Source organism: Urocampus carinirostris, chromosome 10, assembly GCF_059441175.1.
Source record: "Urocampus carinirostris isolate Australia breed hairy pipefish chromosome 10, RoL_Ucar_1.0, whole genome shotgun sequence".
Taxonomy (NCBI): domain Eukaryota; kingdom Metazoa; phylum Chordata; class Actinopteri; order Syngnathiformes; family Syngnathidae; genus Urocampus; species Urocampus carinirostris.
Genome location: NC_142358.1, coordinates 6,423,145 through 6,449,454, shown reverse-complemented (window position 1 = coordinate 6,449,454; position 26,310 = coordinate 6,423,145). Strand labels below are relative to the sequence as shown.

The 26,310-nt window shown below is 39.6% G+C and overlaps 1 protein-coding gene and 1 pseudogene across 7 annotated transcripts in view; one reads left to right on the top strand and one right to left on the bottom strand.

Moving 5' to 3' along the window:
* Nucleotides 1-26,310, bottom strand: part of nectin1b (nectin cell adhesion molecule 1b) — a 385,519-nt gene that overhangs the window by 70,987 nt on the left and 288,222 nt on the right. For 4 of the 7 annotated variants that reach the window (XM_088345840.1, XM_088345832.1, XM_088345835.1 and 1 more), the window contains one exon: nt 23,680-23,781. In XM_088345840.1, coding sequence (XP_088201966.1) covers nt 23,680-23,781 — 102 coding nt within the window. Of the gene's footprint in view, nt 1-7,030; nt 7,217-23,679; nt 23,782-26,310 lie in introns of all 7 variants that reach the window. The other 3 variants (XM_088345838.1, XM_088345837.1, XM_088345836.1) reach the window with 2 other exon arrangements.
* LOC148357570 (U2 spliceosomal RNA) lies at nt 13,863-14,030 on the top strand (annotated as a pseudogene).

Genomic DNA, 26,310 nt, shown 5'->3' with positions numbered 1-26,310 from the left:
GGTAGACCTACGACATGTGTCTTCTCTGAAAGGGCCGACTGAAACCACATCCCCGTTTTGATAGTTCTGTTACTGTAGACAGGCAATGTTGGTACATAGGTGAATTACTAAAAAAGACAATTGATTAATCTTACTAGATATTTTTAGTTAAAACATATGTACATCTTATTGATTTGTTCACATTTGTAAAACATTCGAAAACCAGACTTCCTGTGCGGAGTTTGTATGTTCTCCCCGTGCTTGCGTGGGTTTCCTCCGGGCACTCCGGTTTCCTCCCACATTCCAAAAAACATGCATTTCAGGTGAATTGGCCGGTCCAAATTGTCCCTAGGTGTGAATGAGCGAATGAGTTGTCTGTCCCTGTGTGCCCTGCGATTGGCTGGCAACCAGTTCAGGGTGTCCCCTGCCCACTGCCCGGAGATGGCTGGGATGGGCTCCAGCCCCCCCGCGACCCTAATGAGGATAAGCGGTACGGCTGATGAGATGAGATGAGATGAGAATTAAGACATTGTAATGCCAATTAAGGCCTTATTGATAGAATAGTGAATTCAAAGCCTTTTAAGACTTTTCAAGTATCCGTTACAACCCTGTATCACCCTCATTGCCGACACGTTTGGCTGGAGCTGGAGTAAGGAGTAACATTTATGGTGATGGGGGAGTAATCTGAACGATTTCTTTGAGTTCACGTTCATAGTAGTGCTTTTAATTGCATCTCAGTGCTCAATTTATTTTCAATTGGCAGATGTTTCTGTCTGTGACCTTTTCTTATGATCATTTTCAAAAGTACAAAATATGACTCAAAAAAGGCAAACCGGACAACATTTCAAAAACACATTCATTGAAATAACGTTAAACACCATTTAATGGACCTTATTTTCTCAATTCTCATTTGACCCCTTTGAAAACCCCCACGCACATTCTGAATATATTCCCAGTGAGCCTTCAGTTCAATCTCATAAAATGTAATTCTTTGCAGCCTGCTGACATTCACATTAATATATTCTATCAACTCAATCCCATTCTGATAACGCTTTGGCACAAGCTGTCGACCGAAGGCGGGGGTCGAGGGAGGACCTTTCCAACACACGACGGAGGGTTCCATCCTCTGCACGTCAACTCTTTGGAGATCAACTATCAAGTTCCTCCCTTCTTCCTTACTCCAATTAAAGTTCTTTCCAACTTTGAGCAAACAGAAGTACCAGGGGGTTGTGGCAAGTGGGGAGTTACACGAAGGGGAACTTTATCAAGCTCATACATTTGAACCGACGTGTAATCTAAATGAAATCTGCCTCACCTTGAAGTCATTTTGTACTAGTTTGAAGTACAGCGGCCCCCAAATATCTGATAATGTAATAAGTCTGTCAAAGCGACACTTTAAAAAATATATATACGCGCACAATCAGCCAGCGATTAGCAGGCGGCTGATTCATTTTGTAGATAATTTCCGACTCAAAATAGCCTCAACCTGAAAGTGGAAGGTGTGATGTTGGGCGATGAACGAAAGGTTCAATCAGGCGTTGGTTTTATCGAACGGTGAAACATGGGGGAACGAAGGGGTTGCTCTGTAAGCAAATCGGAAAAGTCGACACTGCAAATCCCAGGAGCACTTTCATGTCACGGGAGCGATAGAGGCATCATCATATCATGCGTTGCTGACTGAAAAAAGACTGAATTTACTTAGAAAAGGGACACCTGCTACTTAGTCTGAGGCATATGCAATTTCTCTATTACTAGGCTGCTGGGTAGTTAGCCCACAGCCTCACAATGTGGAGGTCCAGGGTTCAAATCCAGCTGCTGCAAATTCCTTTTGTGGAGTTTGCATGTTCTCCTCGTGCCTGCGTGGGTTTGCTCCAAGCACTTACAGTGCATCCGGAAAGTATTCAAAGCGCTTCACTTTTTCCACATTTTGTTATGTTACAGCCTCATTCCAAATTGTATTAATTTAATCTCTTATCTCAAAATTCTACACAAAATACTCCATTATGACAATGTGAAAACGTTTTTTTTTAACTTTTTTTGAATTTATTAAAAATAGAAAACTTAGAAATCACATTTCCATAAGTATTCACAGCCTTTGCTTAATACTTTGTTGGTCCACTTTTGGCAGCAAATACAGCCTCAAGTCTTTTTGAATATGATCCCACAAGTTTAGCACACCTATCTTTAGGCAGTTTTGCCCATTCTTCTTTGCAATAAGTCTCAAACTCAATCAGGTTGGATGGGAGACGTTTGTGCACAGCCATTTTCAGATCTCTCAGGGGGTGTTCGATCGGATTCAAGTCTGGACTCTGGCTGGGCCACTCCAGGACATTCATGGAGTGGTTCTGAAGCCAATCTTTTGAGATCTTGGCTGTGTGCTTTGGGTCGTTGTCCTGCTGAAAAATGAACCTTCGCCCCAGCCTGAGGTCAAGAGCCGTCTGGAGCAGGTTTTCATCCAGGATATCTCTATATATTGCTGCATCCATTTTTCCTTCTATCCTGACTAGTCTGCCAGTTCCTGCTGCTGAAAAACATCCCCACAGCATGATGCTGCCACCACCATGCTTCACTGTAGGGATGGTATTGGCCTGGTGATAAGCGGTGCACACCAAAGAGTTCAATCTTTGTCTCATCAGACCAGATAATTGTGTTTCTCATGGTCTGAGAGTCATTCAGGTGCTTTTTGACAAATTCCAGACGGGCTTCCATGTTCCTTTTACTAAGGAGTGGCTTTCATCTGGCCACTCTACCATACAGGCCTGATTGGTGGATTGCTGCAGAGATGGTGGTCCTTCTGGAAGGCTCTCCTCTCTCCACAGAGGAACGCTGGAGCTCTGACAGAGTGACCATCGGGTTCTTGGTCACCTCCCTGACTAAGGCCCTTCTTCCCCGATTGCTCAGTTTAGAAGGCCGGCCAGCTCTAGGAAGTGTCCTGGTGGTTCCAAATGTCTTATGAATAATGGAGGCCACTGTGCTCAATGGGACCTTCAAAGCAGCAGAAATTTGTCTGTATCCTTCCCCAGATTTGTGCCACAAGACAATCCTGTCTCGCAGGTCTACAGACAGTTCTTTTGACTTCATGCTTGGTGTTTGTGCTCTGACATGCACACTATACTGTGGGACCTTATATAGACAGGTGTGTGCCTTTGCAAATCATGTCCAATCAACTGAATTTACTGCAGGTGGACTCCAATTAAGCTATAGAAAGATCTCAAGGATGATCAGTGGAAAAAAGATGCACCTGAGCTAGATTTCGAGCTTCATGGCAAAGGTTGTGAATACTTATGTAAATGTGATTTCTTAGTTTTCTGTTTTTAATAAATTAAAAAAAAGTAAAAAAAAACCTTTACACATTGTCATAATGGAGTATTTTTTGTAGAATTTTGAGATAAGAGATTAAATTAATACAATTTGGAATGAGGCTGTAACATAACAAAATGTGGAAAAAGTGAAGCGCTGTGAATACTTTCCGGATGCACTGTACGTTTCCTCCCACATTCCAAAATTAAGCATGTCAGGTTAAATGGCCGGTCCAAATGGTCTCTAGGTAAGAATGGTTGTATGACTCCGTGTGTCCTGGCTGGGAACCAGTTCAGGGTGTTCCCTGCCCATTGGCCGAAGTTAGCTGGGATGGGCTCCAGCGCCCCGCAACATTAATGATGATAAGCGGCACAGAAAATGGATGGATGGATGGATAGTACTTACGAGTGTTCTAATCTGTATCTGCAGATGCATGTACCACTGGTAAATCAGTTTAATGTCCAACGATAATTTGTTATAAAAATATAATACACACAGTAAGTAGAATGGTTGTGTACCCCTGCACGTGTTGAGAGACAAAGGCTTTCCTTTTGGGCAGAATCATTGGCACATGAGAATGCAAAGCAAACAAAGCAAGACTGAAGGGCCGGTCACACAGCCTTTTGCGTCTGTATCGTGGGTAAAATTTTGCGATTTTTTTTTTTTGCCCGTGGTTGCCCGCGGTGGAAAATGTGCAAAATTGGCCGGCGACTGTTCCGCGTCCTTCCGGCAACTGTTCCGCGTCCTTATCGCTGATAACCGCGGCTGCATCGCTGTGCCGCCCGCGGTTACCCATGGTCTAAAGTTTTGAGCAGCGCAAAACGTTTTCGCGCGGCCAACCGCGTGTGAATTTCTTACGGCGTGTAAAGCACGGCTGTATCTCGTCTGTCTTGCAATCTCAAAAGCGTCCAACAGCGTCTGCTTCATGGGCAGAAATTTCTGGCCGTGATTTAGCCTCGATACGCCCGTGAAAGGCTGTGTGACCGGGCCTTGAGTTCAGATGGAGTTTGAAGAGGAGGACATGAGGTACAAAAGTGCTGAGTCCATTTTTTTTTGTCATATCCATTGTCGTATCCTACCTGACTGCCTTTGAAAAATGTAGGCCATATTTAAACTCCAATAAGACAAACAAACAGATTCACTGATATATATATATATATATATATATATATATATATATATATATATATATATATATATATATATATATATATATATATATATATATATATATATATATATATATATATATATATATATATATATATATATATATTTATATATATATATATATATATATATATATATAAATAGAAATAGAGGGGCAGCATGGCGGCTGAGTGTTTAGCATGTCTGCAGCAAAGTTCTGAGGGCATAGAATAAAATCCAGCTTCCATCCTTCCTGTGCTGAGTTTGCATGTTCTTCCTGTGCTTGCGTGAGTTTCTTCTGGGCACTCCGGCACATTTCAAAAATATGTAAGTGAGCAAGTCAGTTATCTCCCTGCTCTGCGACTGGCTGGCACCCAGTTAATGGTGTCCCCTGCCCACTGCCCGAGATCGCTGGGATGGGGCTCCAGTACCCCCACAACCCTACCTGGTAGGCAACCATGGGGTATATATATATATATATATATATATATATATATATATATATATATATATATATATATATATATATATATATATATATATATATATATATATAATATATATATATATATATAATATATATATATATATATATATATATATATATATATATATATATATATATATATATATATATATATATATATATATACACATTTGCCCAGTTTATGCACCAATTTTTTTCCACGAATGGTTCATTGACATTTCTGACTGTGATTATTCCGAAAACTCACAGTCATTAAAATCCCAATGCAGTAGACCCCTAGGATACTGCGTCCCCACCTTAGGATGAGTTCCCTTTATGGTTTGGAATGTTTTTGCCCCCTCTACACGGCATTTCCCACACTATACTAAACAATTAACATTTTTGTTGTTTTGTCTAAGTCTTCAAGACATCTGCTTACCTTTGGTCGACGTCACATAAATGCGTCATGGCATCATAAAAATGCCAAAATGCTATTGGTTGGACACCTTCCCACAATGCATTTATCTATCTTCACTCAGTTCAGAATCTTGTGTATCTTGTAAAGAATTCACCGTTTCTTAGTGCAATACAATTCTGCATTTTTATACTGTATTTATTCTCTATTGTCCCAAGGCTTGCAGTGATGCTAAAAGGAGAAGCAAATACATGCTAGCCATGGGAAGAAATATTTTGATTATTGAGAAATACGAAAAAGGCACAAGAATCCGTGAACTCGCTAAATTGCTTGACTGTAACCAAATGATGAAAATAAGTTTTAATGTTTTTTAGTATATATATTTAAATGTTTTTATCTGTGGTAACAGATGATAGGAACTAATTAACAAAAGTTTCTTGCCCTGCTATATGGCAATTTCACTATGTGATCTCCACCTCAGAAAGGATTAATGTCATATCCCGGCGGTCTATTGTATTCTTGTTTTTGTCAGAACAGTTTTAGATTCTTCCAAAAATAATTAATCTCAAAGGAAAACAGTCAGAGTTACAGAGGTGTGTTTTGAGAACAAAGATCGTCCACGGACGATCGCGCGGAATTTTATGAGCCCTCACCGACTTTTAACAGGCTAGTTTTGTCTTCCGCTTTTACCGCCAAACTGCACGTCCGAGCCACCGGAGCTGAAATAACGGACCAACGGGATCACTCTGCAGAGGCCAGAAATGAAAAGTCGGCCAGGACCAAAGGAGAAGGTGGACAGCGGGGTTGGAGATGAAATGGGGAAGGGAGGGCGTGTTCACCGCATATATTATTTAACTCATTCAATGCCAGACGTTTCTCTCAAATGGGATGAGCTGGTGCCAACCAATTCTTGCCTTTTTGACTCATTATTGAAGGCCTACAGAAATGTTTAGCTATATAGGCATCGAACATTTCAAAGGAAAGCTTTAACCGTCATCTTTCATTATAAAAAAGAATGTTGCTAGCTATTACCATTGTTTAGTAAACTGCATATGAATATTGCTAGGTTGCTTGAAAATTACCTTACACAAACTTAAAAGAAAAGTGGCATTTATGAAAGGAATGATATCGAGCAGACCTTTCACTTTGGTGCTTTCCATGAACATAAAGTCACTTTACTCGCAAAATAACATTTTAGTGCAAAAATACTGAACTGATGTATGTACTATGCATGAACTTTGCAAGAGCCTTTAGACGCAAGATGTTTGCTGTAAAGTCACCATGGTGATTATGTTCCTGCGTACGTGCACGAAATGTTATCCCTCTCTGACCATGAGATGACGTGGGATTACGTCCTCTTGTTTTTAAAGGAATAAACTTTCACTCACTGGTTTAGTACTCCAACTCTCCACGCGGGCCTGCCTACACATTCTCAGTTGCTGGATACGGGAAGCAACCCTAAAAAGCGGGGTTCTTATCAAATCCACTCCATCTAATTATGATTTACCATACTGAGATAATTCCCAGAGGCTTTATACCTGCTGATGCGCTGCGTCGAAAACGTTATATTTTTTAAAATATTTACGTTATATTTTCATGTTTTGGCACTCGGGGATAATACTTCTGAAATCATATTTAAATGTTAGACACTGAATGAGTTAAAAGGGGAGTCGGTGCAAGTCAGAGGATGATAAAGAGGAGGAGTGCATCGGTTTGTGTACCTGGAGGCCAAAGTCTGAGGGAAAAGCCTATAATGGCATGCGCTAGTGTGAGCTAGGCTGGATGGTTGCATACTCGACAAGGTCTTCGGGGCCAGAGTGAGCGGAGTTTCGCGGGCTCGGGGAGGAGGCCAAGGCTGCAGTATCCAGCTCCGCGTACTGGACTTCGCAGTCCTTGTGGCCCGAATTCTGGAGACAAGAGAGGGCGAAATGAGTGAGGATGAAGGTGAAGCATGGTGGCAATCGCACCGGACGGTGATGCTGGCTTCAATCGATTACGATGAGGAGAATGGACACAAATTAAAATTATGCAGATGAGATGGGGGTCACAGTGAGGCCATGTGCAAGACAGGGATTTTTCTTAAGTCACATAATGACCATCTGAATCGTGCAGCCAGAAATGATTCACTCTGCTTTAATTTTTGCGTATTGGATTTCTTTTTTCCCCATCAAAATTCTACACACAAAACCTAATAGCACCAACAGAAATGTTATTAGTCATTGCATAAAAAAATATCCGTTTAAACCTTTCCTAAAAGCACCAACACATCTTAGTTAATATATCTCTCACCCAAAAAGTTCTATTGCCTTTCAATATTTTTCTAATCAAAACAGCAGCCTGAATTATAAAGTTGCCTAAACTGACAGAATAACATTTTCCTGTCATTTGTGGTCACCAAGGATCATTCATTTATTTTTACTTTAATTTTGTATTTTAGTCTTTTTCTTAATTTGTTTTTCTACAAAAATGAAAAAATAAAAATACTGAAAAAGAGCAAAAAATATCAATGGAAGAAAAATATTTCATAAAATTAGTAATACCGTAAACTGGAAACTTTTTTTTTTAATGAAACGAGGCGGCTAGTTAATGCATCATTTCTAACAGCCACCAGGGGCACCCAAGCAGTAAAGGTAAGAGTGAGACAGGGGGAATATATGTGGCAAGGTAGACGTTTAATGTAAGTTTAATGTAACTTTGCGTTTGTGCATGAGTAGAACGAGCATGGACGGACCCTGATCATGAAAAAGGTGTCAATCTAAATGGAAGCCCTAACAACCATATTGGGGAATAATTTTACAAGTGTAATTGTTAATGGAAATGATGTGGCGAAAAAAAAAATGGATTCCAAGAAGCAACATCTAACAAAGCAGAAACACTTGAGGCAAATTCCTATTTATCTGTCAGCATTATCGTGTGTTTTGTTGTAAATATTTTATATTGTCGGATTCTATGAATTTTCCTTGATGTAACAAACCCATACGGCCAGGGGACATACTGGTGAGTCACCTCTGCTTTATGGTTTTGGGATACAGACGCTCCTCTACCTACGACCATTTAACTTACCTAAAACAGTAAATACGAAAAAAAAATCCGGGATGTCGAAAAATATCCGGACATTGCTGTAAGTTAAATTTTGTATTCTGTGCACATTTTTCTGAGTACAGGATTTTACTGTAGTGCTTCTTTCCGCCGCTACTGGCGTGTGGTGCTGTGAGAGGTCACCAAGCATCCACACGGAAGTAAAAAAATCTGCTTCCTTTTCATAGTTCATGTGTAAAAATCTCTCCTTCACCTGCTCGTAATCCCACCGCTGCCACCAATGTAGCATGTCGGAATGCTTTTTTTGGCCACTTTTTACCACGGAGGAGGACCTCTTAAAGTGCATCTCCCAAAAGTAAGTTAAACTCAACTTTATTTATCTTTAAAGAGTATATTATTTCATTAAATGTTTATATTTCAGTACAAAACAACACAGGTTACTAATACAAGCCTTGAACATACTTAAATAAACCTTAAACATACATTCCATACAAAATATAGCACTGAAGCAACTTACGAACAAATTCAACTTACGAACGAGTCTGTATCTTGTTTCCCACTGATCCTGATGCTTCTCTGATGAGTACATTTTAAAAATGTCATCATATCTTAAATCTTAATAGTTCAATCTTTGCGATGATAAGTGGTATGACATATTTCAGTAACTGGTGACATCAAACGGACACGTATGTGTTTATCAAAAGTCCGGTGGCCCGCCGCCGGAACGTTAAAGGGTTAAGGTACTGTATTTATTGTGTACTGTATTTCTTTGTAAATGTATCATGTTTTAATGTGGGCACACACAGCTTATAGTCTGGTGCTGCTTATGTATGTACAACATGTTTTTCCTCTAAAAATTTACTTGGTGGGGCTTATAATCAGGTGCGCCTTATAGTCTGAACCTTACGGTAATCAAAATTAAGTGGGCAGCACGGCGGCGCAGTGGTTAGCGCATGTGCAGCACAGTTCATGTCTTGGGAACCTCCTGCGTGGGTTCAAATCCAGCTCCAGACTTCCTGTGCGGAGTTTGTATGTTCTCCCCGTGCTTGCGTGGGTTTCCTCTGGGCACTCCGGTTTCCTCCCACATTCCAAAAACATGCATTTCAGGTGAAGTGGTCGGTCCAAATTGTCCCTAGGTGTGAATGAGCAAGTGAGTTGTCTGTCCCCGTGTGCCCTGCGATTGGCTGGCAACCAGTTCAGGGTGTCCCCTGCCCACTGCCCGATGATTGCTGGGATGGGCTCCAGCACCCCCGCGACCCTACTGTGGATAAGCGGTGTAGCCGATGAGAGATGAGATAAAATTAAGTGCAACATTTTTTTTTTTTGCAGCGCAATCTTAGAGAGATTATACGTATTTCCCTGTACACTGTTTCCTTATTTATTGTGGGGATTTGTTCCCAAAATGAATCAGTGATTGGCAAAATACGTTGAATATAATTTATTTGATTGTTTTTACAATTATTATACAAATAAATACTCTACGATGCTTTGATGTCAAAGAACAAAACCTTATTACAGGCCTAAACTCTGTTTACTAAATGAAATATTGTATAGTGTAAAACTGTATTTATGCACAATAACGGCTATTTTTGGGACTGTTTAGCTAAGCAGGATGCAGAAAACAATGCATGATGAAAATCCATGAAGTAACAAAACCTTGAATAGTAAACCGCGTTATAGCGAGGGATCTTATGACCAGATAATAACGCTATAAAAATTGATTGAATAATATGATTTTGCTACCACCTACTGATATGGATGAATGCCAGAGCTACTGGAGAAAAGAAGAGAAACTGAACATAAACATGTTTTAGCATACAATTCAGCAATTTCCTGCAGCACAGTAGAAGATGTTTAAAGGCACACGAGTGTTTCCTGGCAGATTTGTTGAAAAATCCTGGATTAAACTATACTTTGGATGCATTGAATATATATGTATAGGTATACCCCTCATACAAATACTTAGCCTACTCCCTTTAGGTACATGTTAATGTATTAAATTATTGTATTTTAAAGGAGTTTTGGCGCAAATGTAATTTCCTTTTGTCAATCACTGTTTGATGCTATTTATTTTGACCTGTGCCTTAATAAAAGGCCATGATCAAACCTCTTATGTTTTTAAGAGGCATTTATTTTTTGTCTTCCCCCCTAAAGCACAGAATAAAAAAACACCTGAAAATGCTGTGTTAACATGACCTCAGACTCTTGACATGCAGATCACAAAGTTTCATCCTGTTTTCATTGCGAAAACAGCCTTCAAAATCCCTTTCCGTTTAGCAGTGATCGAGTGCTGAATTCATTGAGACGTGCCTGCCGCAGTCCCAGAGATGCTGAGACGTGCGGGTTAAGCATTGGTGCGATGAGCCACCAATTGACCTGATGAGCAATTGGCCGAAGTGGATGACTGAGTAAATGACTTCGGCGAGCTAATCAATGGACAATGAAGGCCCTCCGTATTGACTGAAAAAATACTCTTTTCCTCCGCCGTCCGCAGTCAGACAACCGTCGCTCTAGTGGACCCTGAAAAGGACTTTTCAAAATTGAAATCATTAATACCTGTGTTATGAATTGTTGTTTTTTTTCAAGTAGGTCTGCAACAATAAATGCACACCGTATTAAAATTGCCACAATATATGGTCATGATATTAAATGCGAAACATGTGTTTAAAAGCTGGTTCCATTTGTGGAGTCAAAGCACCCCCTGGTGACCTGTTTAGTAAAGTAGCTTGATTTGTTGTAGGACAGTTTGGCTACTCCATTGGTTCAGACCTCCATGAATCAATCATGAATTATTTAGTCAAACACATAAGAAACATTAACTCTAAACGCGAACTCCCTAATCCTAAACGCCAACTCCTAATACTAAACCTAAACCCTTACCCCTAACCAATCGTGGTAATCATTTTACATAAGCTAATCCCTTTTACCCTAAACTTTTTACTGTGACTGCCCGACGCCTGTCCAGAATCAACCAAAGACTTCCTGTAGCTTTCCAGCCATGAGTTTTATCCCGGCTGTGGGTTTTTGTCATTGACATTTTTCTCCCTTTCTTCTCATATACAAAATACTTTTAGTTCATCCCTGTTGCCCCCAAAAACTTTTAAAACGCTGCTAGTGTGTTCTGCGTTTGGGTCCGGGCTGCAATACCTAAAACTAACCAATTGTTTTAATCATTTTATGTAACCTAATTCTACCCCTAAACCTAACCCCCTAACCCTGACATCTAACTTTTACCTCTAAACATAACTGATCATGGTAAGCATTTTACATACCCTAATTCTAACCCCTCAATGTACCTCCTTCTAACCCAACCCCATAACATTAATCCTAACCCTTACTCTAACCCTAATCAATTGTGGTAATTGTTTTACATAACCTAAGTCTAACTCCCAAACCAAACACCGTAACCTTAATCTTAACCCTTACCCCTAACCTTAAAGAATTATTTGAATCATTTTATAAACCTTGGTGCTAAACCCCTAAACCCGTAAACCTAACTCCCTAACCGTAACATGTAACTGTTACCTCTAAACATAACTGATCGTGGTAAGCATTTTATATACCCTAATTCTAACCCCTGAACGTACATCCCTCCAAACCAACCCAAAACACTATTGCTAACCCTTACTCTTACCCTAATCAATTGTGGTAATCATTTTATATACCCTAAGCCTAACTCCCAAACCAAACACCCTAACCATAATCCTAGCCCTTACCCCTAACCTTAAACAATTATTTTAATCATTTTATAACCCCTGTTCCTAACCCCAATACCCTAATCCCATACCCAAACACCTTGCTCCTAACTCTTACCTCTAACCCATCTTGGTAATAATTTTATTTATGATAATCCTAACCCCTGAACCCTTAACACTTACCCCTAACCCTAACTAATCATGGTAATCATTTTATATACCCTAATCCTAACTCCCAAACCAAACACCCCAACCTTAATCGTAACCCTTACCCCTAACCTTTAAGAACTGTGTGAATCATATTATAAACCCTGGTCCTAACCCCTTACCACAACCCCCTAACCCTAACACCTAGCTCCTAACTTTTACCTCCAACCCATCTTGTTAATGATTTTACTTACCATAATCCTAACCCCTCAACCCCTAACACTTACCCCTAACCCTAACCATTAATGGTAATCATTTTACATTCCCTAATCTTAACTCCTAAACCTAACTCCCTAACTTTACCTCCCTAACCCTAATCCTGCCATCCTGTACATGTATCTAACTAAAAACTGGAGCAAAACTACTAAGCCATATTGGTAGATTTATAACAGAAATATGTATTTGAGATTTTTTATTTCCATCCATCAGCTTGACATCCAAGGATAACAAGTACAAAAATGTATTCAAAACGTTCAATAAAAGCATCAATGGTTTTTCATAAAATGCAAATAGAAGTTTTATTTCCAGTCCAAAAAAATAAAGAAAAGGAAAAAAATGTTTGGCTATTGATTCGAAAAACTACGCCTCACTCAGTGTGTGGGAGGAGAGCAATGAATTATGAAAAGGATCAATAAAATTTAAGTCCGCTATGAATTTTGCATGGGCACAAGGGCGTCTTTGGATGGATGGAGATGCGATGCCACCTCGCTGCTCTCCATTTGCATCCATGGCGGGATTACGAGGAGAAGATTGAGGCTTTGACACAAATGGATGTTAATAATTCATCCTCCTCCTCCGTCGCGAGCGCTCCTCGGCGGCTGCCCATTTAAATATCTGGAATATTTGTTACGAGCAGGGCGCAATCAGGGGGAAAATTACAACCGCCTCGGATTGGGAATTGGAAGATAGTGTTTTGTCCCCAGAGGATCGTCATTAGCAACAGCTGGAGCTCGCCATGTCACTCCCTTCTAGCACTCGGGAAAATCGTGTTTCCCGATGCCTAAAAATGAAATCGAAAATGATCGGGTTCTATTTTAGCCCCGCTGAGGCCTTAATTTGATATATTGAATAACTTCTTTGCTGCAAATGAAACCATTCACGGAGAATAGCTTCATTAGACCACCGGGATACAATGTGCCTACCTTACAATGTTTTCACTAAACAACGTGAAATATGATGTTTTTTTTCGGTCCCTTGTTACAGCATTTCCCCCACTGTACAACATCGACCAAAACTTTATTAACATCAACTGTTTTTTCATGTTTAAGTGGTCTACACAGGCTTAAGTCGTTGAATGCCAGTGACGGCCATCTCATAATATATACAGTGGACTTAATCATTTTAACCTTGTGATGCTGAAAGTTTTTTTCAGCCATTTTCTGGTATTTTCTCTACTATACAACATCAACAACATTTTCACATAACCAAAAATTTTAAAATTATGCATATGACTGTACAAGTTACAAGCCTCATACAAATACTGTATCTGAAGCCTGTCTGCTATTGATCACCGTCATAAAGGACTGCTCTGCAGCCGAATATGAGAATTCAGATGTGTCTGCATAGCCTGGTGTGGGTTAAACCTGTAATAAAGGCAAGGCTTTGATGCTAGTTCCTTAGCTTGGCCTTTTGATGCTAGGACCTTAGCTTGGCCTTTGTGTACTTTCTATGAAGTCACTATCTTTGATTTTTTGCATTTCGGAGATGGAATATGAGCTTGCTCTGTCCACTCCACGCATCGGCCCGGTATTGCAGTACCTCCGGGAACGGTGCATTCGCAATGATCGCAGCAAGGCTTTAGGGCTAGGACCTTAGCTTGGCCTTTTGGCTGAGAGTAAGTGTCCCGGCTCCTAGGCTTTGTAGCGTATTATGAACTGACCGATAACGGATAATGGATAATGAATAACGAAGATATATCAATAACCCTTAAAAACCCCTTGTGTCACAACTTCACAAAGAAGATCATATGCTACTGGCTAAACTCCCTTCAACAATGTTCCTTTCCTCTCTATTCGTTCAGTTCAAAATCCCGTGTAACTTATTTAGCTAGGAGTCCCAAGTCTTGCAGTGATGCTAAAGAGAGAAGCAAGAAGGTGATAACAATAAAAACAAAGCTTGAGATAAGAAATACTGAAGAGGAAAACACACAGTTACCCTCGCTAACTAATAAGGAGGTGATAAAGGAAAGAAATCTTCTCATGGCATGACAATTCTCCCAAATTTTAAACCAGTTCTGTTGTCCCCTCCCCGCTCTCCATCCACCCATGACTCTACCAGCTTAAGTTATGTCATTTATCTCTCAAATGTACATTTGTGTATCATGCTATTTAATCATATACACATATATTATACATAAGTAATACGTATTTTAATGATTTAATCTGGAGTGGAGTGGTTTGGAAGGCAATAGCTAATTACCATAGGTAGTTTCACTTTACGACCTCCACCTCAGAACTGATTGATGTCGTATCCCGGGGGTCTACTGTATTTAGAACCCGAATTAGCCTCTGCTAGTTCAGATGAGTCACTTGTAATAAAAATCACCATAAATGCCAAAGCAGCAATTGGAAAAATAATGCTGACGGCTGCAAAATGCATCAACGGCGGAGCTCGGTTTTCCATTTTAGATGATGCCTGAGAGCGTCGAGAGCTTTGACTTGGCACTTTCCCTTGTTCTCGATTCAAAGCAATAGACGGAGAATATGTGAAGGACGTGTGGAATTGCAAAAGCAACCACATCGTTGTTCGGAATTGGAACCTTAGCAGAGGGAAGCCGGTGAAAAAACAAAACAAAGTTTTTCGTTTGTATGAAATGTCATAATGATTGATCATTTACATTGGAAAAAAAAAACTTTTTGAAAAACACTATACACAAGTCAGCTAAGAAATTATTTGTATAACATTCGGTCAAACTTGTCTTGTTTTTATTTAGTATTGCTTGAGTTGACTAAAAAGACAATAATTAAATTGGTATTTCCTATCATTGATGATATTGTAGTGAGCATTCTTCACGACCAGATGCAACAGTCCAGGAAATTTATCACAAAAAAATTACGATAGAAAATCATTTTAGGATGAATAGGCAATAGGTGATAGGTGAGAATATTCCTTCATATGTCTAGTTTTAGGCAGGTTACCGACTTAACATTTTTAGATTGTTTTTAAATTTCTGTCTGATTTAAAAAAAAAATCAAATCAAGAAATATTAATTTCCTCTTTTCGGTGGATTGGAAAAGAGGATTTGAGCAAAATGGTATATTTTTGCTTGTTTAATAAGGAGGTAAATAGTCCATATATTTGAGTACCATATTCTATTCAGTGAACTAAAATTGTATCTCGTTTTCATTAGGTCAAGAAAATGCAGACTGATTATGAGCCCAAGTGAGTGTTTATCAAAGGAGGTTTGAATCAAGTTCTCGCGTGTGTTGACAAACATTGTTTGGTCAAGTTCTGTTGACATAAAAAACACAATTCTAAGCTTGAGATTTTAAAGGAAAAGTGTGTTATAATTCACCACTGGAATGGAATTAAAACAGGGACTTCAAAGAAGATGCACCACGGAAGCTCAAAGGAGACAATTTCACAAGCTTCGGAAGCCTAATTGTATATTTCATTGTGTGACCAAATATTAACCCTGCATGCATAAGTAGTTTTAAAACAACCCTATTCGTTTGTATTCCCTAAAATCTTTATAAATAAAAAGAAAGTTGCAATATTGTAATTTTCTATGTATTGGTCATAAAACAAGTTTTTTTTTTTCGCCACTAATTTTCCACCCCACTCATATAAAAAATGTGTGTACAGGTAGGTCATGCATCCAAGGATTCATTTTAGCAATCAAGGGACATGAAAGCTAGTGTTAATCCCTGTGAGCTACAACAAAATAAAGTGTGAACTGGATACACCCGAAGTGGCAGAAAAGAGAGAATAGCTGGAGTGGGTCAGAACTGATGGAAAAGGCTGACTTTAGCAGCTACCGGGAGAAGCTACGACAAAGGGCAGCGAGAGATTACAATGGTAAAACTGAATTTATCAAGCGTCAAGACCTTGGCGACATTTGCTTTCATGACCAGCCCTGAAAGGCATGTGACACTGATGGACATATCAAGCTTTTTTACACAGAGCAGCTAACAATAGTGGCTTGTGTCGGGCAATAGCCGACAGCCAAACGGCTAACATGAGTGGTTAGTGACCGAAACTCGAAAACGTATAAGAAGCCTGAATCGGGGAACTCGGCCTTAGAAGGCAAGTTACACTTAAGGACAAAGCAAGCTAATAATAACAAAAGAACTCAACATGAGTGGCTAGAGAAGGAAACAATTGGAAAAAAAAACAAAGCAGGTTGATCACATGCGGAGTTACTCATAAGTACTAAGAATGCCACTGGGAATAGCAACATTCTGAAATTGTCATTAGGGCTTCTGTAGTAGTAAGAATGTGGACTAATATGTCAGCTTCCTCTTGGGCTTCTTAAGTTATGAGATGTAATTAGACGTTTCCAAAAATACGAGTCTTCAGAAAAGGAAAAAATTCAATCAACAGTGTTTCATATACATGAATGAAGTATTTTACACAATGGGTCACTATATAATAGAAACTGGGGATTTAAAGCTTGACTAAAATGACACATGGGCATCATGCTTTTAGTTCTTTATCCAACGCTTTCTGTAGTTCTTTAAAAGTTATTTATAACTTGTGGAATAAATAAATGGATTTAAATCCTTTTGAAGTGACCAGGTAACTTTTTTTTTATCTGTTCACATTGAAAGATTTGAAAACATTCTTGGAAACTGCATAAATGAACGCCAGTGGTGGGCGTCAATATTAGGACTGTTTGGCCTTGGTGGAGGTCTGCGGCGAGTGTGAGTCCATGGTTCCATAGGTTATTTAGAGGTTAACAGATTCAATTCTTTCTTTGCATCATTTCTCGCACTCAGCATCAATACCATCTGCCGTTAAGGCAGCTACGGACCAGATTTTCTCTCTCTCTCCTTTCAACTTGAACCTGATGCCTGTTTTCTGTTTTGCAACATGTTAATATGCTCCCTTGAACATACTGTATCGGCATTTTCAAATTGGAAAAAGCCAACAGATGGACACGGTTGTTATTTTCAGGCCGGAGCAAAAGGAGCAAAGGCAGGTAAATTCTGTCAGCTTGAGATGAATATGTATTTAGCGTATATTTGCTCTTCCATTATGAACAAAGGATTAAGTTGCTCCTGGCTACGTTAGCATCATTTCAGCGACGCTTATTTCTATTTCTGTTCCCAACGCTGAGACAATCTACATGATCGCACACAGCCTACTCTCATCTGTGCTTTATGAATTTTAATAATAAGCAACCCCAATGAGTTGGCAGTGACACTGAGAGAAAATGCAACACAGATGGATGTAGCTATAGAGAGGGCTAGATGGAGAGGGATAGAGACGGGGACGCAGTATTCAGAATCTTAGATGATATATGGATACACAGATTGACACATGAGAGATTGATAGAGTAACAGAGAAAAGAGAGAAACAAAGAGGGTGTGGGTGAGAAATAGAGAAAGTAAGGAAGATAGAGGGGGAGACATTCTTAGAGAAACATACATACAGACAGATTGTGAGCATGAGGGAAAGAAAGGGGGAAACAGAGGGAGAGAGAGAAATAAGAAATAAGAAAGAGAGGGGGAGAGAGGGGAAAGAAAGAAAGAAAGAAAGAAAGAAAGAAAGAAAGAACGAAAGAAAGAGAGATGCGGAAAGAGAATGAAAGATTAAGAAAGAGAAAAGAAGGAATACAGAAGGAAAGAGGGTGAGAAAGAGAGAAAAAGGAAAATAAAAGTACAGAAATAAGGAGAAGTAAAGATGGAGTACGGGGGAGAGAGAGCAAGAGAGAAAAAATAAGAACAAAGAGAAAGAAAGAGAAAGAGAAAAGAGAGGAAGAGAGGAAGAAGGAGAAAGAAAGAGAGAAGAAGAGAGAGAAATAGAGAGAGGATGGAGAGAGAAAGAGAGAGAGAGTAGGGGAGAGAAAAAGAGTGAGTAAGAAATAGACAGATAGGATGAAAAAATAGGAGAGAAGAAAGAGAAAAAGATAGTTAAAGAGAGAGCAAGGACAGACAGGGAGAGGAAGAGAAATTAAGAAGGAGAGAAGGAGAGAGAGAGAAAAATAGAGAAAGATAGGAAGGGACAGAAAGACTTGTGCTCATAGACATGTATAAGACAGCAAACGAGACAGTAAAAGAGGAAAGAAAGTGAGAGAGAGAGCTAGAAAGCGAAAAAGTAAAGAGAGAGGGGGGAAAGCGAAAAAGTAAGATAAAGAAGTAAAGAGAGAGTGGGAAGGGAGAGAGTGAGAGGTGAGAGATTGAGAACAGAAGAGGGAGAGGTCAAGTGCTCAAAAAGAGAATAAGAGATAAAAAAAGAAGAAGGAACAGAGCAGGAAAGAAAGGGTAGGAAAGTGATAGAGACAAAGAGAGAGAGACAGAGAGAGAGGGTGTGTGAGGGAGAGATAGCAATCTTTTACCAGCATGAAATACACGTTCTGAACAAAAACACACATTAAGTGCTACACATCACTAAAACAAACTAAACTACTGCGCTCATAAACAAACAAACAAACAAAAAAAAACAATACTAATTGAATGTTGGCCGTTAGTAGGTTAGCATCCCGTTCATATCATAACGTACCCTCACTGGAGTATAACACAGCTAGAGTAATACACATCACAAAACAAACAGACTCAGAGATAGTTTATACCCCAGAGCCAAACCACAATGCACAAAAAATGAAACTCTTGCAAACACACTACCTCATACAGATGCAAAATTGTATTCATGACTATGCTCACTTTGCACAATGTTGCTTATTTTTGCGCTACCGCATATTGCACTAATACGGTCCTAAAACTGTATGTAACATCCTACATGCCCACATTTCTTGTGTAAATATTGTGTAAATTATAACCTTTATCTTCTTTGTTCCTTTATCTTCTTTGTTTTGGTGTATCCTCCATGTTAAATGTGATACTGGAGTGACACGTCCAATTTCGTTGTCACAATATGTTCAACCCATTTTGTAACAATGACAATAAAGGTATATTCCTTTCTATTCTATTCTATTCTATTCTATTCTATTCTATTCTATTCTATTCTATTCTATTCTATTCTATTCTATTCTATTCTATTTATTACGTACTACCAAAAATAAACTAAAGTAAAGAGCTAACAAAAAATAAATACGGATTGAAAGGCTGTTAGCATCCTGTTCATAGCATAACCCTCGCGTGCCGAGTTCCTTCATGCATGAAGCAGCGGGGATAAAAAGCCTTCGAAAAGCAATCGTGAACCCAGCAAACATTTACACAAAGCCCAGCAAAAACACACAATTCCCGCTCCTTGTTTAAATACCCCAAAAGTATTTTGTGTAACTCGAACCGGGAAGTCCAGCCAAAGTAAACCGACGCTTGGAGGGGAGGGGTCGAGGGGACAGAAGCAATCCCATGGCAGGGAGAAGCCTGATGCAACAAGGATGCCATTTCCTGGTCAACACTCAGCGCCATGATGCCACACTTATCTTTTTGCGCAGACGTCAAGTCATTGCGGAGGATTAGCGGCAGGCGGACAAGAAGGTGAGACGGTTTGCAAAGTGAGACGGGGTCAAGCGTGCAGCAATCGCAAACATCCATTCTGCCGGGGTGGATGGGGCTTTGGGGTTTTCTTTCATGAAAACCGTAGGTTTTTCCGGAAAACGGGACACTTTTTGATCCTTTTGGAGGTACGCTCTTATTCCAGCAGTGAATAATACCCTCTGGGATGAGGAGCACGACTTCGAAAAACAAATATTGGAATTCATTGAGTGAGAAGTAATTTCAACACATCTTTTTAAAAAGGCATTTTACCTGCCAAAATCTGACTCCCCTGCTAATTTGGACCCTGTTTGAGATATAGACTTGTGACTTCTAGGGTAACCTTCTGTGGCATAAATATGTCAGCACAGGAGATTCAAAACGTTTCTTAAAATATTAATATTATTAATAATAATAACAGTAGTAATAAAACTAACTAGATTTGTCGAACACCTATTCAGTAACACATCACAAAGTGGAGGTATTCCTCTGTAGTTGGATCCCAAAGGCAAAAAAATAACATAATAGGTTTAAAGTGTGTCTTGCTCTGCAAAGAGTCTAGGCAGGGAAGTCTGATTTTAAATTAAAAAAAACAACAACATTTGTTTACACCGCGGGATCCAATGCAACCAGGATTTCATTCACAATAAAATACTTTACATATGGCTATTATAGTACATCAAATAAAAGCTATTTGTGTACAATTAGTTGTGATCGTGGATATCATAGCGTACATTGATTTGTCTCCGGTGTTGGTGACTTTTTCTTCCGCGTTAACAAACGCATTTTGTAGAATACGATCACGCTTAATTGTTTTAGTTAGCTCGCTTTTTTGTTTTATCACTTTTGTCGGAGCGCAGCAGAATGCAGGATTTTTTTAATGTATCCGCCTTTTCAGACTGGTCCTTGAGTTCATGTTCATATTTCGTCTCGTAATGACGTTTAACACTTGACGTGCGAGATACAACAATCTCGAGGCATAATGCACAAACAGCACGGTCACTTTTTGCACAAAGCCCCATTCGTCTGTCCTAGCTGGCTGGAAAGAACGAGATTGTTTCGCCCGAGGAGCCGTCATGATTTGGATGTCGTGATTCGTCGCACGCCGGTGTTTCTGTGGGAGGGTTAAAATACAGATCTCTCCTCCTCTGCGCACCGCGCAGACACACACTTGCCGTAAAGCCGCTAAACAATGAAAACGCGCAATGAAAATGTCTAAATTTCAGGTGAAAATGCGCATTTAAAAAAAAAGTATTACTCTGCCGTGTGCTCGCGTGCCAAAGGTTGCCGACCCCTGGTATAATGGAAATGTGAATTTCCCTGCGGGGATGAATAAAGTATCTATCTATCTATCTATCTCTATCTATAAAGGATGGCATTAAAAAAAATACTTACAGTCTCAAGAATAGAGTTTTCTAAATAAATGGTAATTACAGTAGACCCCCAGCATATGGTGTCCCCGCCTTACAACATTTTTACTTTGCTGTGTGAAGTAAGATCTTTTTTGGGCCCCTTGTTACGGGAATTTTCCCCACTCTATGACATCAGAAGCAAATGATTTTGCGTGCTCAAAAACACACTGAAATTAAAATTTTGTAGTGTAGGATGCTACCGTTGATTGTCGTCACATAAAATGTTGTTCTGCTATTGTATGAAAATGCTGATAAAATATTGGCTGACCTACCTCCCACGATGCCTTCCTTTATATTCAGTTCAGAATCTTGTGAGCTACGTTGAGACCGTGGAAACTAATTTTGTGATTAACATAATAAGGCTTGCAGATATAAAAAAGGAAGAAGAAAAAGCATGATAACCGCAAGCTTTGTTTCCACGGTTAACAGGCAATACGAAGAAGACACACATTTTGTCATCGTTTCTAAGTAACCAATAACAATTAGAACAATAATTTAGAATACGGATGCCATTAATGTCATTGTTGTCATGGCGCCCAATTGGTCCCCGCCGTGTGGCGCCAGGTTCTGTCACGGTTGCTACGGCGCCGAATTGGCCTCGCCCACTGACACCAGCTGAAACGCGTTGACAGATTGCTGCCGGACTACTTAAACGGGGTTTTGCGAGTTGCCTGGTTTCAGAGCGTCTGCGAAACTTCTGCTAGACTGTGTGAAATGCCAAGTTCTGTGAATCTACATTTTTGCCTGTGTTTTGATCCTGTTTTATTTTTGGCCCCATCTGTTTGATTTCAATCTACCTCCGCGACCATCGATCCCCGGATCGAGTGTGCTCGCATTTCTCTTCTCCCCAATAAATTGTGAGTAACGTTACGCGATTGGGTTCTCATCCCTGATTCCTGTCCTGGTTCGTGACAATTAGGGCATTTTTAAGGGCATTAAAATTACATTTCAATCCTCTCTTTCAGTCCCCTTCTGTATCCACCCGCTACTCAACTATACCAGGTCAAGTCATGTCACACCAAAGCTAAATAGAATCAAAAAATCAATTTTCATATTTATTTTCAACGTTGTTTAATCTGTATTACACAGAAGTAGTACTTACTACGATAGAGTATTTTGTCATATTAATGTGTTTCTATCCACCGCAATACGCCCATTTTACTTTTCTGATCCCCAGATAATTGCCATAACCTCAGGGTCTACCGTATATGAAATGCTGCAAACATGAAATGTGAGTTATAATTGTCATTAACACAAAAGTTCACTACAGCCCCTTTTTATCCTCCCAAAACGTGCAATTAGAACCTCACACAGGGTAGGATATCGAGATCATACTAATATTTTATTCCTGCAGTCCAAATTATTAAAATTTGATGATTTAGTAGATTTTTTGACTGCACAGCTGCTATTTAAGGTCAGCAAAACATAGTGCCAGAAAACATCCGTAAATTATTCATTCGAAAAGAGGGAAATTATAACTTAAGGGGCTGTAGTGAATTCATAATCCCAATGGTGAGAACCACCAGGAAAAGTATGTGTGTGTCTGTGTGTGGAGTCAAGCTTTGGAACGGATTGCAAGACGAGATCAAACGGTGTCCAAATATTCACTTGTTCTGTTTAGATACAAAGGAACATTCCTGGCAGAATACAGAGATGAGGAGGATGGGGTATGAGTTGTGCGGGAGATTGGGAATAGTGCGTCTAGTTAACTTTGTGTTATTGTTGCTATTCTTATATCAAAACTGTTATCATTAATATCATTACATGTGTTGTTATATCATTGGTACATTGGTGGGGAAGATGAAGGGGTAGTTAATATAAGCATTTGCTTCTTACTACCCCTTTCAAACATATTATGTAATGTTATTTTGTTGTTGAGTTATTGTTTTTGTTCTGTTTTTTATTTTGATGTTCGAATAAAGTTTGAATTCATTCATTCATTCCTTTCCATTGTATTGATTTTGCACTCACTCAAAAACAACCATACAGTATATTGGAAGGAGGGTCATTAATAGGTCTTGAAATATTTCCGTCTAACACACAAGTCAGTACAACAACCTAAATTTGGTGAATGTGCTTTTCACTGCATTTACGGCTACTCTGAGCTCTTAAACCTTTAAAATATTAATTGTGCTGATGCAGCACAGACCTTTGAATAAAGTCATCTTTTTAAAGCCTCGATTTATGAAACTCTCAAAAGTCCGATAGAAAACGCAGACAACGAATGAAAGTGTTTAAAATGCGAGTATGTCAGCCGACCTACTCTTCACAAAGCCTCGGCTGGCTTTTGCCCAGGCGAGTGGAGGTCATTGCGCTTTTCGGACTCCTTTCATGTAAATGTGCAGCCCCCACGCCTCTAGGACTGCAATTACAGCTGGCCGAAGGCGGCGCGCCCTTAACAGAGACCAGAACTTACCGGCTTATCGGTGAAGGCCGTTGACTCGGAGGGCGCCATGTCGTAGTAAGGCGGCTGCAGGGGAAGCTTCTGCATCTCCTCGTCTTTGTCCAGATGGACCACCTGCAGAGGAAAAGAAAAAAATGGGTACATGTAGAGCAAGATAACAACATTCTGGGTCAAAACACTCCATTCTGGTATATTTAAGAAATAGAAAGGGCAATGGCTGTAACGCAGGGGTGTCGAAGTCAAATGGATGGAAGGGCCAAATAAAAATCAAACTACGTAGTAAAATGGCACATATAGTTTAGTGAACCTCAAGGAACCTATCAAAAAGCTAATAAATATATTGTAATATGATAATAAACTTCAAGCAATATTTTCTGATGGCTCTATCAGCAATCTTTATTTTTCTAATAAATGAATCATTTTCATTTCAAGGGCCAAAGCAAATCTTCTTCAAGTCAGTTGTGGCCCGCTGGCCTGGACCTTGATATATGTGCTATAACCCATAAGTGGCAATTTTATTTTTAATAGAGAAAAGTTAAAGCATATACGGGGGAATCTTTAAATTATTATTTAGAATTAAAGTTTGCAACGAAAAAAAACCCGATACCGAGATAGAGGCTACCACTGCGAACTCGTTTGACTTGATTGATTTGCCGTTTCGTCATAATATATAATGTATACCGAATGGTAGCCATAATTGACAAATTTGCCTTTTTCCGTACAGATTTTCTTGTACGTCGTACACATTTTAAAATGCATAATAAACGTACTTTGTACGGCAAAAACGCACAGGTATGGGAATAGGATGTTTTACTTGGTCTCCCTTTAGAGCATGTTCTCCACGATACAACATCACCTTTTTTTGCATGCCTAAAGTGTGTACATTTCAAACTTTGCTCCTTTGTACAGTATGTAGTGTTACATCTCTAAAAAAACTTTCGGCTATTGGTTGAGAGCATATAAAATGCTGGTGTGTTATTGGCTAGCAACACAGCATCAGAGAAATGCCAATAGGCTAAACTACTTCCCACAATGGCTCTCTTTGTGAGTCAGTGACATAATATTCTATTTTTGAAGTCAATTGTAAGGACTATTCTTAACACCATATGGTAACGATGTTGTCGGTATCAATGAAAATCTCAATTCTATTAGGAAATATGATGTGTGCTAATGGAGTGCGCCAAACTAAAAAGATATATCTTTCCAGTTGCATTGAAATATTGCCAATCATTTATCAACTTATTTTGGAAGTTTTGTTTTTTGCTAAATGTTATTGCACTACTTTTCATTATTACGATTTAGGCCAATCCCAAATCTAGCTTTTAAATATTTTTGCCTGTTCATTATTTATCATTAATATCATTAACATTATTTTATCTTATTTACATCTTTTAAGACATTATTACGTATTTATCCTGGAGTGCGATATCCAATCTCGTTTTGAAAAGATTTCTCAACACTGTTATCAATGACAGTAAAACTATTCTATTCAATTCAATAAAAACTATGAGTTCTTAAACCCAACCCTGATGTCCTTTCAAAGTGAACTTTAGCCCAAAAGTGCTTCATACAACAATTCAAAATTGCAGTGTTACATTACGCTCTGGGTTCCGACTTTTCTCACCCTCTCTTAAGCAAATCACAACTTAGACAAGGAATTGTTGGCTTGACAGTAGTTTCAACTTTAGCCGCTCGGCTGAACTTGGCATTTGCATTGAGTTAACGGCTTGCTGTGTGGCACAGGGGCATGATGCAAACGGCAGAAACAGCCAAGCGCAGATGCTTAAAACAAGCAATGGGATTCCAGAGCAAGAAGTTCAATATGCAGGATGAGTCGACTTTTTTTTTACAAGCGGACATCTTTCCATTTTATACACCATGGGTATTCTCATTAGGGTGCGTCGTAGGTTGTCCTAAATGACAGTCAGGCTAAAAGCTAGGTCGTTTATGTCACAGACCAGAAACAGACACAGGACCCAATAGCGCTCGTTTTCTCAGTTTTTATTAATAAAGAGGGAGAGCAGGGCTTGCTAACATGATCCGATGGTTGACGGACAAGTGGAGCAGGAGAAGCGGAAGTGGCACTTCCGTGTCTAGCGAGGAGGGTCAAAGACAGGCAGGAATTACAAGTCGTTAGCCGGGACTGGAGAGCAAGGGCGGTGTAAAGTTTGGAAACGAGGTCGGCAACAGGAGGCAGGCGGGTAGCGGGGCAAAACAGATCGGATAACGGGCAGGCAGAACGGGGCAGAGTCAGGTCCGGAAACAGGTTGGCAAAGAGGATCAGGCAGAGAAAAACAGGGCAGGAACAGAGTCTGATGTAAGAGCTTGCCGAGCTGGGAGCAACAGTTCGCATAACGATCTGACAGGGATATCTTGGAAGTCAGGGGTTTAAAAGGAGTACATCAGCCAATCAGCTGTCCGGGCTGTTGGCGCCAATAAAGCAGTCGCAGGTGTTTTGAATCGGCAATCATGACAGTTTATGTCAAGATTATTTCACATTTATTATGCATTTGCTACAAAGTTAACCCTTCTGACGGCCCGCCATTGGTAGACAAAGTGGTGTCTTCACAATGTCACCGGTCACTGAAATATATCCATCCATCCATTCATTATCTGCACCGCTTATCCTCAGTAGGGTCGCGG